General features: G+C 32.1%; 1 protein-coding gene across 1 annotated transcript in view; it reads right to left on the bottom strand.

Moving 5' to 3' along the window:
• Window positions 1–14157, bottom strand: part of LOC137649743 (sialin-like) — a 147284-nt gene extending 133127 nt beyond the window's left edge. The window contains exon 1 of the mRNA XM_068382693.1: window positions 14006–14157. Within this exon, the coding sequence (XP_068238794.1) occupies window positions 14006–14063 (58 nt within the window). The 5' untranslated portion in view covers window positions 14064–14157. The remainder of the gene's footprint in view (window positions 1–14005) is intronic.
• Between the last annotated feature and the right edge of the window lie 4540 nt (window positions 14158–18697).

Raw genomic sequence — 18697 nt, 5'->3', positions numbered from 1 at the left:
CCAAATCCACGAGTCATAATCAATTTATAATCTATCAAGTTTACGAAGAAAGTCGGGGTATACCTTGGGTATACCCAAAGGCAAAAACACACGATGCCATACTTCCGAATTCGTATTATACTTCCTCACCTCACTAAATTCCTTTGGAATCGACCACAGCCAAAATGTTTTTTTTTTTTTTTTTTTTTTTTTTTTTTTTTTTTTTTTTTTTTTCTAGTAATTTGTCCTTATGTTGGCAGATCAACCGGCTCTCTATATAATGTTGTTATTAGTTTGTTTTAAACATTTATTTACTGATACAATAACTATTTGCCTTCTTATTATTTATGTATTTTATCTTCATATCCTTCCTTTATTTCTCTTGCCTTATTTGTTTCCCTTAGCAGTAGAGTTGCAGCTTGGTTAATAATAATAATAATAATAATAATAATAATAATAATAATAATAATAATAATAATAATAATAATAATAACACAGGAGAATGCAAAAAATTTCATACATCTAACTTCTATTCGAAATTAGTCTTTCGACATACACCAGAAACATCTTTATCAATATAGATAATAACTTAACAGTCTTTAAGAAGATTCTTCATCAGCGGAATCAAGACTTCTTACTAAAGAATCAATATATTTATCAATTACCAAATCTCGCTTAGCATCGTCCTTCTGTAATTTTCCGTTGTGTTTTACGGTATTCGTCCAATTTTCTTTTGTCACCGAATGCAGTGTTTCTTTTAGAGCAAGGACTATATATATATATATATATATATATATATATATATATATATATATATATATATATATATATATATATATATATATATATATATATATATATATATATATATATATATATATATATATATCTGGACCGTGTTTTAGAGGTACCCTCAAATCTACCGCTTTGATTTTTTTTTTCTTTTCGCTACCTAAATCTTCACTTGTGCCCAAATTGTTTTAATTAGATTTTATTGGCAATAGTATGGGGGCATACGAATAACCTTGTGGCCATTTTTAACTGCAATTTTGGCAATCACGTCCGCGTTATTTATATTCCTTGACCATTTCCAAAAGTTGACATTTTAACACATCGTCTTTTGGTGCTGCGCTTTTTTTTTTATGAGCCATTCTTTTATTTTTGCCTTGTTTGATACGGTAAGAGGTTTATCTAATTTTGCTGTATGATAAGATGCATTGTCCATTACAATTATGGAAGATGGGAACATTGTTCTTTATATGTGTCTATGTGTATATGTGTATGTATATGTACATGCGTGTATATGTATTTGTATATGTATGCATATGTATATACTTGTGTATATGTATGTGTACATTTAGTTTATCTATATCAATATTTACTTTTTATAAATTTTTTTAATTGAAGATATTATTTTATTTGTATTATTGCCCGAAGAGCTCTGCTCCACATGGGCTTGGACCGAATCTTTTTTTTTTTTTGTAAATATTTTGTATGTAAATATGTTTTTGTCCAATAAACATTATTATTATTATTATTATCAAATACGGGTCACTTTTAAAACTCACTTGGCTTGACCGCTTTAATCTATGGCGAGCCAAGAAAAGGAGTAAAGAGTCAGCTAAGAAGTCATTCACCCGGATTTGAACGGTCTAAGAATATAATCCTTTAATTTGATACTCTCCTTAAATTGCTTCCTTCGCTCTTTTTGTTTTCAACCACGTGGTGACAAGTTGAGACTCGTAGATATAACAAAAAGCAAAATTGTTATAAAAAGATTATCACACTAGCAGAAATAATCTTAATTTTGATATCAAATAAATTAATTTCTCAATTCTGATTGATTATTAAAAGAAATGATTCTTTACAAAAGATTTAATTAACTAAGCTTAGGCCTCATATAATATATTTACATTTGTGATTGTATTGTTTTAGAATTTATTTAATCAATGGACAAAAAGTTTTTTTTACAACAAATGTTCAGTTAACAAACGTGATTATGGTGACTCTCCGTCAGATGAAGTTAGTTTTTTTCACAAAAGATTCAATGAATTAGTTAATACAGACGTCATTTTTCATGTTTCCTTTAAAATGTTATCAGTAGTCTATGCTTAATAGCATTGACCCAATTTTCCTTGCAAATCTGAAACAGTCGTTTTTGATATGTTGGTTGCATCTGTGACACGTTTGATTGCTTGGTCAATTCCAGATTTAACAGTTCATTATCCTTTTCACATTTAAAAAAAAAAAAAAAAAAAAAAAAAAAAAAAAAAAAAAAAAAAAAAAAACTGATAGACATCGTATGCCATTTTTCTTTCTTCTGGGCGAAAAACACGACGCAGGGAACTTTCTGAATCTCCATGGTGTTTTACGGAAGGCTATTGTACGAGACAATGAATGCCGAAGCTAATCTTCAGGCATTTAATAGGATTGGGTAGACTCTATAATCTTTGAGGCGTCTTTGTAATAGAGTTTATATCTCTCTCTCTCTCTCTCTCTCTCTCTCTCTCTCTCTCTCTCTCTCTCTCTCTCTCTCTCTCTCTCTCTCTCTCTCTCTCTCTCTCTCCCTCCAGCAATTAAAGTGGATAAAATTAAAAGAAAAGTGTATGTACGATGTTTGTGTTTTTGTTTTTAAAAGTTTGAGAAAAGAATATCCCAACTGGCTATACACATTTCCTACAGTTGGTAATTGTAGGAATGCATTAACCAGACAGAATGAAAATCTATATGTAGACAGCTATCGAACTGATTTGGGTTCACGCTCAATGGCAATAAGGGGCCCAGCTTGCTGGAACAAACTACCTCTGGAAATAAGAAAATGTACAAATGTTAGTACTGATTTATTCAAAAAGAAACTTAAGCAATATTTTTTAAATTTTACTTGAATGTATATATATCCTAAATTTTTACAATCCAATTATTGTGAATTTTATGTAAATAATGTATATTGTTATGTAACAGAATAACCATTTTATAATGGAATAAAGGTTTTTGACTTTGACTTTGACTTTGACTCTCTCTCTCTCTCTCTCTCTCTCTCTCTCTCTCTCTCTCTCTCTCTCTCTCTCTCTCTACATCTGGGTGTGGAGCTCAAGCAGAAAGCTACTTATCGCCGTGGGTGGTTCCTGCTAATACCGGCTTTCGTCAGAAAGTATTTCTGACGAAAGTCGATTGATGAATATCCCTCGCTGACCTTTGAAACTATATAGGAAAGTGGCAATGTTTGTGCCACGTTTCTTTATAGTACGACTTAATGTTGCAAAACTATGACAGTTAAAATTTGAGTGTTTATATAATTAAAGTTTAACTTTTAAAGTGATTGTATTCATTATAACCATCAAATGGCACCCAAAATTTTCTCTTTTTTTCGAAACTATAATTCGGAAATATCTGAAAGCGTGTGTTTGGCTTTAGGTACTGAAGCCCAAGGTATATAGAATAAGGAAGAGAGGTACAGTCACTTTAGTCACGGGGATAGTTGTGGGGTATTTCCGTGACGCTCCTGGAGATCAGGGTGGGAGCGGTCAAGGCCTAGGAGGATTAATACCAAGGTCAAGGCAAGTACAACCTTGGGAACAACTGAACTTGAGTACCTTGGGTCGAAGGGATTAGGCCTGTCTGTAAGTGTGTGTGATGTCCTTTTCACTCTGTTATCTTGTATACCTTTGGTGTTCTTTTGAATTCATATAGGTCACTGTACTGCACATACAAAATCGTGGATTGGTAATTTTGGATCTCTAATATATAATAGAAACCATAAATTAATATGCTTGATAGGACTTGAAAAATATTCAATTAACATTTGACCTGGTATTTATTTACAAAGACTTATTTAAAATTTTACAATACATTATTTGATAAACTAACATAAATATACATAGATAACACATAATAATATCTGGCTTCATAATAAAAATGAGAAATATTTAGTAAAAGTAAAAAAACAAAAACAAATCTATGGCATTATTTAGTTAATTTATGAATCTTTCTTTTTTTGCCTACTTGAATGGTCAAAGTATATAATCCCTTAACCTGGTATTCTTCCTTTAAATTGTATGCTTCGTTGTTTTTCTTTTTAGCCAAGTGTTGATAATAAAAGTTTAAATTCCCTCGTCCAAGGCTAAAGTGTGTGTGTGTGTGTGTGTGTGTGTGTGTGTGTGTGTGTGTGTGTGTGTAGCTATACCGAATAACACTATTATAAAAGAAAAGGTCATACAAAAATAAAGGACCTGAGTTTTGACATCAAATAAACTTTCTCTATTTTTATAGGTAGAGTATTTTTATATCTTTTTACCATGAAGGTAGTGGTGTTTTAATTTAGCTTCGATAACAATCTGATGCAATGGTATTTTCTTATATCTTCATTGCTTCTGGGGCACGTTTGACTACTTGAGCGATTCCAAACTTAATTAATTTTCCCTTTTCGCATTAAAAAAAAAAAAAGTGGTAGTTGTTGTATGTCCTTTCACGTTCTTTAGGACGGAGGATACGAAGCACGAACTATCCATAATGTTTTAAGGAAGCCTTTGGTGTCAGACAATGAATAATGAGCTGGATTTAACCAGTTCACCAAGGAAGAGTCTGGTTGTAGCCTAACTGAAAAAAATAGTTAAGTGAATAAAGATTTTCTCTTATGCCTTACTTCAAGAGTAGGCCTTCTACGCGGAGATTTATTAGTGTGTAAGGTGGTCATAAACTATAAATGCATAACAGAAAACAAAGAGCATCAAACAAAAGATTGCACTATACATTTTTACGTCCAAATCCCCACGACTCTTTACTATAAACCAAGGTTTATAAAACCTACATACTCTCTAGAAACCTTGCTGTAAACAACCCTATACGCATAAGCCTAACGAATAAGTTTCGTAGTCTAACGGTTTTTATGACATTGGAGCTTGGCCATGGCTATTCTATAGAGTATAGACCTTGGGCATTACAATACCTTTTCATCTTTCTCAAACCAGATCCACAAAGTTGTTCAAGGTATTGTTATGGAGTAAGCCTGTATAGCAAGTAAATGCTACTCAATAATAATAATAATAATAATAATAATAATAATAATAATAATAATAATAATAATAATAATAATAAGAAGAAGAAGAAGAAGAGCCTATCACAGGGATGAAGATGGATAAAATTGCTTATTTCAAAATTCACATGACAGATTTAAGTAAAAAAATTAGTCACCTGATATACTATTACTATGAGCTTCATCACTTAAGAATTAAATCATAGGAGTCTAGACCTAGCTTTAGCCCAGTCCATCGCCACCTGCTTGCCACGTGGTTACCGAGTGAAACTCACGCACCGAAAGCTTCATGGCGAGAAGAGAGAACTTGGCAAACAATACGACTTGAAATAGGCCTAACTGGCCTCTCGCAACCCTCTGCTGTGCGCGGCTAATGACCAGCTGTAGGCGTATCCAAGGCCAATAGAATAATAGATCTATTGGCCTTAGGCGTATCTAAACGGCATATCGGCCATCCCCGAGTGTAAATAGTTGGTTTGATATTCTTCTTCATCTTATGATCCTTCCCTGATCATCAAGTTTTCTTCATCACCCTTTTAGTTTACCGAAATCTCTCTCTCTCTCTCTCTCTCTCTCTCTCTCTCTCTCTCTCTCTCTCTCTCTCTCTCTCTCTCTCTATTTGTAGACAGCTATCGAACTGATTTGGGTTCACGCTCAATGGCAATAAGGGGCCCAGCTTGCTGGAATAAACTACCTCTGGAAATAAGAAAATGTATAAATGTTAGTTCTGATTTATTCAAAAAGAAACCTAAGCAATATTTTTTAAATTTTACTTGAATGTATATATATCCTAAATTTTTACAATCCAATTATTGTGGATTTTATGTAAATAATGTATATTGTTATGTAACAGAATAACCATTTTATAATGGAATAAAGGTTTTTGACTTTGACTTTGACTTTGACTCTCTCTCTCTCTCTCTCTCTCTCTCTCTCTCTCTCTCTCTCTCTCTCTCTCTCTCTCTCTCTCTCTCTCTCTCTCTCTCTCTCTCTCTCGTGTAATTCAAACCATGTATCTCATTTTCGCTATCCTCCCAAAACTTGTATCATATTTCAAATAGCTGATTCAAAGGTAATCTAACTGGCGTCGGTTAGCCTACGATTCAAAAACATTTTGTTGTAGCCTGTGATTTTGGTAATAAGTTACAGCAAAAAGTTGAATATATGCACCTCATTAATCCGTCTGAGCAGGCTATGTTATAATTGTAACCCAGATGGACATATCTTGAAAGGATATACTAATTTGCATTTATGTTGTCTTTTCTAAATATCTGAATTATCAAACCATCATTCATTTACATATTGCAAACTATAACTGTAGACTTTCAGAAACGGTTTTGTACCCCATGAAAATTAAATGTGACTAGTTTTCTATTACTTATTTGGGTTGCTTTAGTTTTCTGCGTATCGTTTTACAAAGAGATATCTTATGTCATATAGTTCTATAACAATAATTACTGTATAGTTACTAATGAGAATTCGTCATTTAATTTGTTTCTTCAGTCAATCGTTGTTAAGTGGGATCTTAGATTATGTCATAGGCCCCAATTGACTCAATTCTCGAATATTACGATTTTAGTGAAACATCTTCGTAAGCGATAAATAATAATAATAAAAAAGTTAAACTACTAAATTCAGTAAATAAAGGTTATAGGATATAAGAAATCAATTTTAAAATAGCAAGTGTCATGGGATCAGCATTTTATAAGATTAATATATGGAAAATTGCTCTATTCCCACCTTAGGGCACAAATAGAGAATCAAAAATCCTTTTCGTTTGTCAAAATTTCTAAAAAAGAAAGAAAAAAATCCTCTTTTATAAAAGACTGGGAATTCTAAAGACGGTAAAAAGCGAGGAAGATGTCTTTTAATTAAAACTATTTGTAGTCTATGTCTACTAGTTATTTGATAGAAAAAATATATAAAGAGGCTCCAGTAAGTTAAAATCTACTCATTTTCTTCTGTTGATTGCATTCAGAATGAATTTTTCGACCAGTTACTTTGAAAATTTGAGCGAGGATAAAAGAAAAAAACATATTGCTCTCCAACTTACTATCAATTTCTTAATAGTGATATAACTGACTAATTGAACCTCACATTATTTCCTGATTATAAAATATATATATATATATATATATATATATATATATATATATATATATATATATATATATATATATATATATATATATATATATTATTATTATTACTAGCCAAGCTACAACCCTAGTTGGAAAAGCAAGATGCTATAAGCCCAAGGGCTCCAATAGGGAAAAATTGCCCATTGAGGAGAGGAAATATGGAAATAAATAAATGATAAGAACAAATTAACAATAAATCATTCTAAAAACAGAAACAAAGTCAAAACAGATATATTATTATTATTATTATTATTATTATTATTATTATTATTATTATTATTATTATTATTATTATTATTATTTGCTAAGCCACAACCCCAGTTGGAAAAACAGGACGCTATAAGCCCATGGGGCCCCAACAGGGAAAACAGCCCAGCGAGGAAAGGAAACAAGAAAAAATAAAATATTTTAGGAAGAGTAACAACACTAAAATAAATATTTCCTATATAAATTATATGACTTTAACAAAACAAGAGGAAAATAAATCAGATCGAAAAGTGCGCCCGAGTGTACCCTCAAGGAAGAGAACCCCAACCCAAGGCAGTGGAAGACCACGGTACAGAGGCTATGGCACCACACAAGACTAGAGAACAATGGTTTGATTTTGATTTTGATTTTATATAACCTGTTCAACAACAACAACAACAAAAAAAGCATTTGCTGCAACTTTGAACTTTTGAAGTTCTACTGATTCAACTACCCGATTAGGAAGATCGTTCCACAACTTGGTCACAGCTGGAATAAAACTTCTAGAATACTGTGTTGTATTAAGCCTCATGATGGAGAATGCCTGACTATTAGAATTAACTGCCTGCCTAGTATTACGAACAGTATGGAATTGACCAGGAAGATCTGAATGTAAAGGATAGTCTGAATTATGAAAAATCTTATATATATATATATATATATATATATATATATATATATATATATATATATATATGTATATATATATATATATACATGTATATATATATATATATATATATATATATATATATATATATATATATATATATATATATATATATATACTGTATATGTGTGTGTACATATATATATATATATATATATATATATATATATATATATATATATATATATATATATATATATATATATATATATGTATATATATATATACATATATATATATATATATATATATATATATATATATATATATATATATATATGTGTGTGTGTGTGTGTGTGTGTGTGTGTGTGTGTGTGTGTGTGTGTATTCCTTTTTAGTTAGAATTTTACTCGATCAAACAAACTCAAACACCACAACTTCGAAAAAATTTCATTTTATTACATAGGCGTGGAAATCAAGGAGTTATATAACTTAATGTCTGCACTAATCATTAGCTAAGTAAAACAGACGGTTTTAAACGCATCTAGAGAGGAAAAATTGTATATGATGGCTAGCTATTCTATATACGAAACCATGTTTTTAAATCAGAAAAAGAAACAATAAAGTTTTGAATAAAATGATTATTACCATTAAACGAAAACTAGGCCTACGGATGAATCAAATCACTACGCAATCTGTATGTGAGAAAATTCTATCACGTGGATTACACAGGATTGATGTAACGACTTATCTTCAAATGTGTCATGTCATGGTTTCTGTACCACATTCAAACAACTCTGTCTGTGTGAGTTAGAATATGATCTAAGTAATGCTGGGGCACATATTACACTGTTCCATAAAACTATTACTTTACTTATACTAAAAGATTCAAATGCTATAAATAAGCTTTTGCATTTCCCTTATGCTTCACAAACTCTTTTGATTGACTTTCGTGGCCTCGTTGTAATATGTTGTCGCTTGAAACTCACTTAAAGAATCTCCATAAGAGAAAATCTTAGGTTGCTCTACTGAATAGGAATGGAGAGCTACTTTTCATTCCACATTCAGTGCCTGGAATCAAGTTAACACAAAGCGTCACAATAATGATTTCTTATATGACACAAAGTAGCTTTGTATTGTCGGGAGACAATACGATTAACTCCGTCAACGAAGTTGGAAGGAGGTTAGTTTTCTCCCCTGTTTGTGACCAGCTTCCCGGCCACCATTTAATCGCAGAGTAATGAAACTTGCAGGGAGGTATCAACTACTATGTAAAATCTGGTAATAATTAAAGTTTGGGAGGTCAAGGTCAAAGGTCAAATTCACGGCCAGGCAAAATGTCAAATTCACATAGTCAACCATAAGTTTGGACACCATTGGCACAGAGACTTCAAACTTGGTTCATATTTGAGTGTATAAAAATACATGCTAATTAGTATATGTTAAGGTCGAAAGTCGAGGTCAAGTCCAAGGTCAAGGTAAGGTCAAGCAAAAGGTCAAATTCTGGTCATCAACTATACGGCCACAATGTTAATCGTAAAACAATGAAATCTGCAGGGATTTTAAACTGTAATGTAAAGAGCTGGAAAAGATTAAATTTTGGAAGGTTAAAGGTCAAGGTCATGAACGAACAAAGCATCCATATCACGTAATCAGCCATTAGTTTTGACATCCTTGTCACAGAGACTTTAAACTTGGTTCATATTTCAGTGTATGAAAACCCACGCCAGCAAAAAATAAGTTGCCGTTGTGGAGGTCTGCACTCTACTGAGTGCCCTTCTAGTTACCACTGTAACTGATGTGTGGATGAATGCGCCATGGGATCTGTGGGAAGTCAACGAAATCTGCCTTAAGAAACGGTGCTCGAGTCTGTGTGAATTCATTATTTGGGAAAAAAAAATATATTTTATTTACTGTCACGATAATAACTAATATTTTTTTTTTTTTTTTTTTTTTTTTTTTTTTTTTTTTTTTTTTTTTTTTTTTTTTTTTAAGTTCGCGCTTCGTGGCGGTGTTAGATCATAACCATAAGGAAGAGGTTACTTGTTACGCAAGATGCCCTTTAACTTTTTCCTGTCATGCTGATAAGGTTTGGCCCCTGCCAGATCACAAACGTCTATTAGCCTACACGCATAAATATAAACATATATATATATATATATATATATATATATATATATATATATATATATATATATATATATATATATATATATATATATATATATAGATGTGAGAGAGGCAAGAGAGCCTGCTAGAAATAGGAATGAATGGCGAGCGATTGTGACGCAGTTCCGGTAGACCCTGCTGCTTCCTCCGGTGCCTTAGATGACCGCGGAGGTAGCAGCAGTAGGGAATTCAGCATTATGAAGCTTCATCTATGGTGGATAACGGGGAAGGGTGGGCTGCGGCACCCTAGCAGTACCAGCTGAACTCGGTTGAGTCCCTTGTCAGGCTGGGAGGAACGTAGAGAGTAGAGGTCCCCTTTTTGTTTAGTTTCATTTGTTGATATCGGCTACCCTCCAAAATTGGGGGAAGTGCCTTGGTATATATATATATATATATATATATATATATATATATATATATATATATATATATATATATATATATATATATATATATATATATATATATATATATATATAAAACAAGGTTCAATCATCCCTTGCCTCAGAATTATTTCTACCGATATATCAAACAGATACAATATTAACATTGGCCTGAAATAGTATTGACTCGAAAACTCAAAAGGATTTTAGTTATGGTGGCGTCAATACAACATTTAAAGGGACAACGGTCAATGGTTTCATTTTCTATGTTTTTGTTTTTGCTTTGGCCTAATTGTTAGTTGAACATTATACAATGGTTTTATGAAACAAATTCCGAACTTCTGAGCTTTCGCGTGGGAAAATACATTAAGTTTTTTTTTTATTATTACAGATATGGCAAGTGTTTTGTTTAGATTGTTCTAACTATACTGTAAGCCATACCCATATCTGGAGAGTAACATATAATCATACCTGTGTTTAAAATATCAGACTGATAAACGAAAAATAGGAGAATTACTAGGAAAAATGTGTAGAGGAAAATACAATGTAAAAGGCGATGTTATAAAATCCATGGTAATGGTAAGCAATACATTCTCAAAAATTCCATTTCTTGATAGCAAATTTTTTTTTTCACAACTTATAGAGCTCATAGTGGGCTATAAAGAATATTCTAAAATGTCCCATTTATTTAAGGAATCAAAACAACTTATACCTATTCTTACAAAGCTGGTCTGACATGAGAGTAGATTATTTTATTCACGTATTTCATTCGTGTATTTAAGAGATGTATAGCCAGCTCGTAAGGTGGGTCCCACTCATGTGGGATTAAGTAAATGTATGTAAATTACATAAGACTGTCGTCATTCACTTAGTTATATTTTCATTCAGTTCCGTATAAGTACTTAGATGTCAGGATGTCCTAAAACTTTCAATCAATCAATCAATCTGTATAAGTAAATTTTAAAGAATTAGATTTTCATTTCACGTAGTTAGGTCATAAAGTCTTACATAATCTTGTTAAAAGATATTGTATGACACACACGAGGTATGAAAATAAGGGATTGAATCATGTCTCCACGTGGTTGGAAGTTGCATGAAGGTTCAAACTAAACTTACTCCTTTTTAATGTTACGAGAGGAGGTGAGCGGAGTCAGCTGAGAGGGTTGCCATCACCAGGTGACGATAGAACCATACTTCAAACTGCCAAGTTGGCAACATTGATGCCGTGAAGAACCGCCTGGACATTATGCACCCGCACCGAGAACATTGCTTGAATCCACTGGTAGATTCCAGAATGTATTAGGATTACATATCAGAGCCTACCAATGCATAGGAGGGAGAGATCCAGCCTGACATTCCGAAAGAGCCAACGTCCGACGATCCTCTCACCAGCATCTATCCAGCCACCAAGTGTTTCCTCTTAAACGTGTGTAATGTTGTTCAAACATTGGTGGTATTTTTTGTGGTTTAATCTGGAAGAAGTGAAGTGTATTTGTAAGTACAGTTTATATTGTAAAGTTAATTTGTTTTTGTGACTGGCCCTGTGTGATTTGGTTAAAAAGTGAAGTGCATTTATTTTTGCTTAACCGTTCTGTAACCTTGTGTGAGCCAAAAGGTCGTAAGAGTAACAGTTACGTATATGTAAAGGTGTAATTATGGTTTATTCTTTAAAGCATTAAAGTGTCATGTTTTCATTAATTGTCAAAATTAAAAATTTTCATGAATTAATTTCTAGTGAAACAAGTGATTGTATTTTTCTTGAAGCGTCATTTTGTCTTAAGTCTAAAGTCTAGTTCAGATTTAAATTTCGAGTGATTTATTTTTGGTATTACTGTTGAATTGTTATTTTTATAGAATATATATATTATTATAAAGTGTGTATTATTTCGATCACCAATAATTATTTCAGTGTCTTGCTCGTATACCTGACTAAGAATGAAGTAAGAGGTTGATTTAAGAATAGCTCCTGTTAAAAGTAGAGTACTCACCCAGTTTTGTTTTGAGAGTAACATAAAGAGACCTTTAGATATTCAGTGTTCATATATTTATTAACGTCTGGGATTTGCACATTATTCTCAGAGCTCGGAGGTATTCTTGTGTGTATCAGACTTATGTAATATACTGCAGGTGAGTTTCGAGCTCGGGAGATTACGTAATTCGCTAGTCGTAATATCACAAAGCATTCAAGAAGTAAGATGTTGAAAAGGTCTCTTGTTTACAGAGGAAAACCCCATTCCTTGAGAAATCAACGTGAAATTATTCAGTCTCTAGATGGCAATTTTATGAATCAAGACACAGAAGTCTTGGGTTTCTCAGTATATTAAAAAGACTGACCGACTCTCCAGATATTAGGAGCCAGTTCTTTGTCCATCACCTTTTAAAAGCATGATAAGATCACCTGAAAATAACCAGCATTATTCTGTCCATAATCTTTACGGTGCATAAGAACATAAAAGAGATGGCTGTTATTTGTGTGATAGAAACGACTGTCTCTATTTCCGAGGTAGTTACCCTGAAAATAGTTAATAGTACTTTGTATCTATCTTTTTTATGGAGCAAGGGGATATCACTAACTAGGGATAGTTATTATAAAAGTAGTTTGTACTCTGTATGTTACTTTTATGTAGGAAAACAATATCACTCATCAATGCCATTATTCTTAAAAGTAGTTTTAGATAACCCTGTCTAACAACTTCAATGAAAGGGACAATATCATTTCACAGAGGCAGATGTCCTAGAATTAGTAAACCATACTTTATACATAACCTTTACGGAGCCAAACTATATCAGTTACCATAGGTAATTGTGCTATAAGTAGTAAACAATACAATGTCTACTTTCATTACAAACTGACATAGAAATTCTAGCTGTGTATCTCATATTTCAATGGAACACTAATATTTTTAACATGAAATAATATTGCCCATCTCTTTCAAATGAAACCTCTCCCAAAGGAGTCTAATCTTATTTTGTACTGAGTCAGAAATGTTTTTACAGAAAAATCCACTTTTTAGAATAATTTATGAATTCAATACAATTTTTATCTTTGCTAATGATTGATGGTAGGCTACAACATTAAAGCAACATCTCTGCAAGTTATTTTGAAAATAATAATCTTTCTTATTCCGTGATGAGTCTTTTTTACCTAAATTTTATTTTGGTCTATAAGTAGCAGTACCAGCTGAACTCGGTTGAGTCCCTGATTAGGCTGAAGGAACATAGAGAGTAGAGGTCCCCTTTTTGTTTTGTTTCATTGTTGGTGTCGGCTACCCCCCAAAATTGGGGGAAGTGCCTTGGTATATGGATGTATGGATAAGTAGAGAAACTAATTCATATATCTTTGAAACATTCACACAAATTTCACATGGATGCATAGCATGCGTTTCCTCTTCAGAATGAAACGATTTCAGTACAAAACGTCAAACAAACAAACAGGTTCACATACCTACGAAATCTCTTTGAAGATTTCTCTCCCTAAAGACCAATCCCTGGTTTTGGAACATCAATACTTGTTTATAAATCTACATCTACGACATCTTTCGTTATTTCAGCCAACTTTACATTGTAATAGACATAATTCACATTCCATCCAAAACCTTTGTTTCAGTCACGATAAATTTGGTATTGCTCCCCACTTCACTTGCATAAGATGGACTAAAGGACTTCTTTGCGGTAGGCTTTGGGTCTCGTCGAAATTTGATATGGCGCTCAATTGTAAGACTGCGGGATCATTTTCATGACTGGAAATCGTCAACATACGTTAACGACTCTTACACCTTCTCGTATCATTGATCGCTACGTGATATCAGATGAAAACAAATGATTATTATTATTATTATTATTATTATTATTATTATTATTATTATTATTATTATTATTATTATTATTATTATTATTATCCAAACTACAACCCTAGTTAGAAAAGCAAGATGCTATAAGCCCAAGGGCTCCAACAAGGAAAAATAACCCAGTGAGGAGAGGAAATAAGGAAATAAATAACTTATTAGGAAAAAATTAACAAAAAATCATTCTAAATACAGTAACAACACCAAAACAGATATGTCATATGTAAACTACAAAAAGATATATGTCAGCCTGCTCAATATAAAAACATTTGCTGCAACTTTGAACTTTATTATTATTATTATTATTATTATTATTATTATTATTATTATTATTATTATTATTATTATTATTATTATTATTATTATTATTATTATTATTATTATTATGGCCAGGGCACCAGCCACCCGATGAGATACTACCGCTATGGAGTTGTTGGCCCTTTGACTGGCCAGGCAGTAGCCTACTCGTTGGATCTCTCTCTCTGGTTACGGCTCATTTTGTCATTGCATATACATACACCGAATAGTTTGGCCTATTTTCCTACCACGTTCTCCTTTGTCTTCATACAAGTGACAACACTGAGATTCCCAAACAATTCTTCTTTGCTCAAGGGGTTAACTACAGCAGTGTAATTGTTCAATGACTACTTTCCTCTTGGTAAGGGTAGAAGAAACTCTTCAGCTATGGTAAGGCTCTTCTCTGAGAAGGACAATCCATAATCAAACAATAATTGTTCTCTAGTCTTGGGTAGTGTCACAGCCTCAGTTCCATGGTATTCCACTGTCTTGGGTTAGAGTTCTCTTGTTTGAAGGTACTCTCAGGCACAGTATTCTATCAAGTTTCTCTTTTTTTTTTTTCAAGTTTTATAGTTTCTATGCGAAGAATCTAAATAATGTTGTTACTATTCTTGAAATACCTTTTTTGAGTGTTTATTCTTTTCGTGTAGTTTATTTATTTCCTTGTTTCCTTTCCTCACTAGCCTATTTTCCATACTAGACCCCTTGGGCTTATGGCATCTTGGTTTTCCATCTAGGGTTATAAATTAGCGTGTAATGATAATAATAATAATAATAATAATAATAATAATAATAATAATAATAATAATAATAATAATAATAATAGCTAATCTACATCCATAGTTGAAAAAGCAGGATTCTATATGTCCAAAGGTTCCAACAGGAAAATACCCAAATGAAGAAAGGAAATAAGGAAAAAGATAAAATAGTGTACCCGATTGTACCTTTAAACAAGTGAACTCTAATTCAATACAGTGGAAGACCATGATACAGAGGATATGGCACTACCCAAGACTAGAGAAAAAATTTTTGATTTTAGTGTGTCCTTCTCTTATAGAGCTGCTTACCATAGCTAAAGAGTTTCTTCTACCCTTACCAAGTGGACAGTAACGACTGAGCAATTACTGTGTAGTTAACCCCTTGAATGAAAAATAATTTTCGCTTCTCTTAGAGTTGTCATGTGTGGAACCAAAGAGGAGAATGTGTAAATGAGCCGTAACCAGACAGGGATCCAATGTAGTACTATAAAGCCAGTCAAAAGGCACAATAACTCTTTAGCGGTAATATCTCAAGAAATTAATCTTAGTACCCAAAAGTCAGTGTGAATCAACACTCCTGATCTACATATCAATCTCTAGCCCCGTCGTTCAATTAGTTCGCTATGCATGTTGCATGAGATTTTTCATAATTATGATCATCCTCTACATCTAGATCTCCCCGGACAGTACTATCCTGTTTGTAAAACTAGGTATGCAGTTAATTCCAATAGTCAGGCCTTCTTCATCACAAGGATCACTAATACACAGTATTCTTGAAGTTTTATTCCAGCTGTGACTAAGTTGTGGAATGTACTTCCTAATCAGTTAGTTGAATCGATAGATTTTCAAAGTTCAAACTTGCTGCAAATTATTTTATGTTGAACAGGCTGAGATGAGTCTCTATATAGTTTATATATGAAAGGTATGATTTAATGTTATTACTGTTTTTAAAATAGTCTATTTTAATTGTCCGTTTCCGTTCATATAGTTTATTTATTTTCTTTCGCCACTGGGCTCTTTATCCCTGTTGGAGCCCTTTGGATTGTAGTATCCTGCCTTTCCAACTAAGGTTGTATCTTAGCTAATGATAATAATAATGATAATAATAATAATAATAATAATAATAATAATAATAATAGAGCATATATATATATATATATATATATATATATATATATATATATATATATATATATATATATATATATATATTATAAGATGGTCCCGTGTCTGGGAACCAAACATATAATATCATATACATATTTCGGCTGGCGAGCTAAACAACCTCTCGAAATCCAAACTCACCTGTTTGTTTTTACGTTAAATCTGTTACACTTGGATATATTAATACACGAACTCTGAGACATTTATTTACGCCCAGACAGCAATATTTAAAAAACTGAATATCCAAAGGTCTCTTAAGTACACTCAAAACTAAACTGGGTGATCATTCTTAAGAATTATCTAAAACTATTACAGTACTTATTATGATTCTTTACAGGATACGAGCGAGGTTGTATTAAACACTGATGATTGAAATAATACTCTTTACAAAAATAAATATATTCTATGTAAATTACAACACTTTGAAATAATTTACATAAAACAAATAAATCACTCGAAATATCAAGTCTGAACAAAACTTAGATTAAGACAAAAATTTTACGATCTGAATATTGTATAGTTACTTAACTTGAAATACTAAATCTGAATAAACCTTAGACTAAGACAAAAGAAATACTTATGAAAATTATACAATCACTTGTTTCACTTGAAATTAAATCTGAATACAATATTTACGTTTGATACTTATTGAAAATAACCAGATCCTGGTACAATTACCTTTCACCTTACTACAGGGCCAGTTACAAAAACTCTACGAGAAATTTTACAAATACTCACTATGTTTACAAAAACCCGTCATACCAAAACTTCGATATTTCACTGAACACGTTTAAACAATACACTGAGTTGCATGCAAGAGTGAGAGAGAGGGGGAGATGGCTGTGACTTAAGGCTGGGACTCTACCTGATCTATGCAACCCTGGGGCTGCCTTGATATGAAACTTAGCTACTTCCAGAAGCTTCCAGGAGATCTGGAAGCATGGGTGGTTGGCCTAACGCCAACGCCAGAGTTATCAAAAGGCCAAGAGACGAACCTGGGGTTGTCAGTCAACTCTCAGATGCATACCAACATACCAGCGCACCCGTGAGACGATTCTCCTAGCTACCTCCGCTCACCTTTGTCCTCGAAATAAAAAGAAAAAAAAGATGAGATCTATCACTAGGTTCCTCCAGAATCTTTCAAAGCATATGGCATAAAAATTGTGTATTTTCTTACAAACATCACGCTATACCTCATGAAAATATAAAAGAACATTACATAAGCCCTTGTAAAAAACTTGTATAGTCACATAACACTCTCAAACATATTACATAAGACTTCGTAACAAAAATACGAGGAATAAAAAGTTAATTCTTAAAAATAATGTAAATTTACATATACTGTACTGACTTGAATGAAGAATTTAATGAAATTAACGATGTAAGTTTTACATGATTTACATAATAAACTTAAATCTTCACGAGATGAACTCATCTGGCAGGCTGGCTATTCATCTCTTCAATACACAAATGAAATATAAAAATAAATCATGAATAAACTATTGTATTTACTCTACACTAGACCAGCTTCGTAAGAATATACTGTATATATATATATATATATATATATATATATATATATATATATATATATATATATATATATATATATATATATATATATATATATATATATATATATATATATATACTGTATATATATATATTGCAAGGGAAGAAAACGGTAACATTGTATAATTGATATATAATACATATGATGTAAGAGAAAATTACTTACTATATATTTTGCCGTTATTATTGAACTGGCAAGAGGGCCAGAACTAGATTAAATATCTTATATCTCATAGAGGAATAAAAGATATTGCGTTCAAACACTTGGATAAGTGAAAAAAAATGTCAAATTCAGTGCCTTTGCTGTATTAGACAAAGAATATTTACTATATTCAAGTTGTCTAAACATTGGTCGATAAGATTATCAAGTGTTTGTTGATAACTGAATGTTATCAAGTTTGAGTATGGCTATGAATGATAAAATACGGAAAGATTGCCCTTAGTGGTTTGAAACTTAGATATTTGATTGTGATAAAGCTTAACTGAAGGAAATAGATAGAT

The sequence above is a fragment of the Palaemon carinicauda genome, chromosome 11 (genome assembly GCF_036898095.1).
Source record: "Palaemon carinicauda isolate YSFRI2023 chromosome 11, ASM3689809v2, whole genome shotgun sequence".
In the NCBI taxonomy this organism is placed as follows: domain Eukaryota; kingdom Metazoa; phylum Arthropoda; class Malacostraca; order Decapoda; family Palaemonidae; genus Palaemon; species Palaemon carinicauda.
This window is presented reverse-complemented; position numbering and strand designations above follow the sequence as displayed.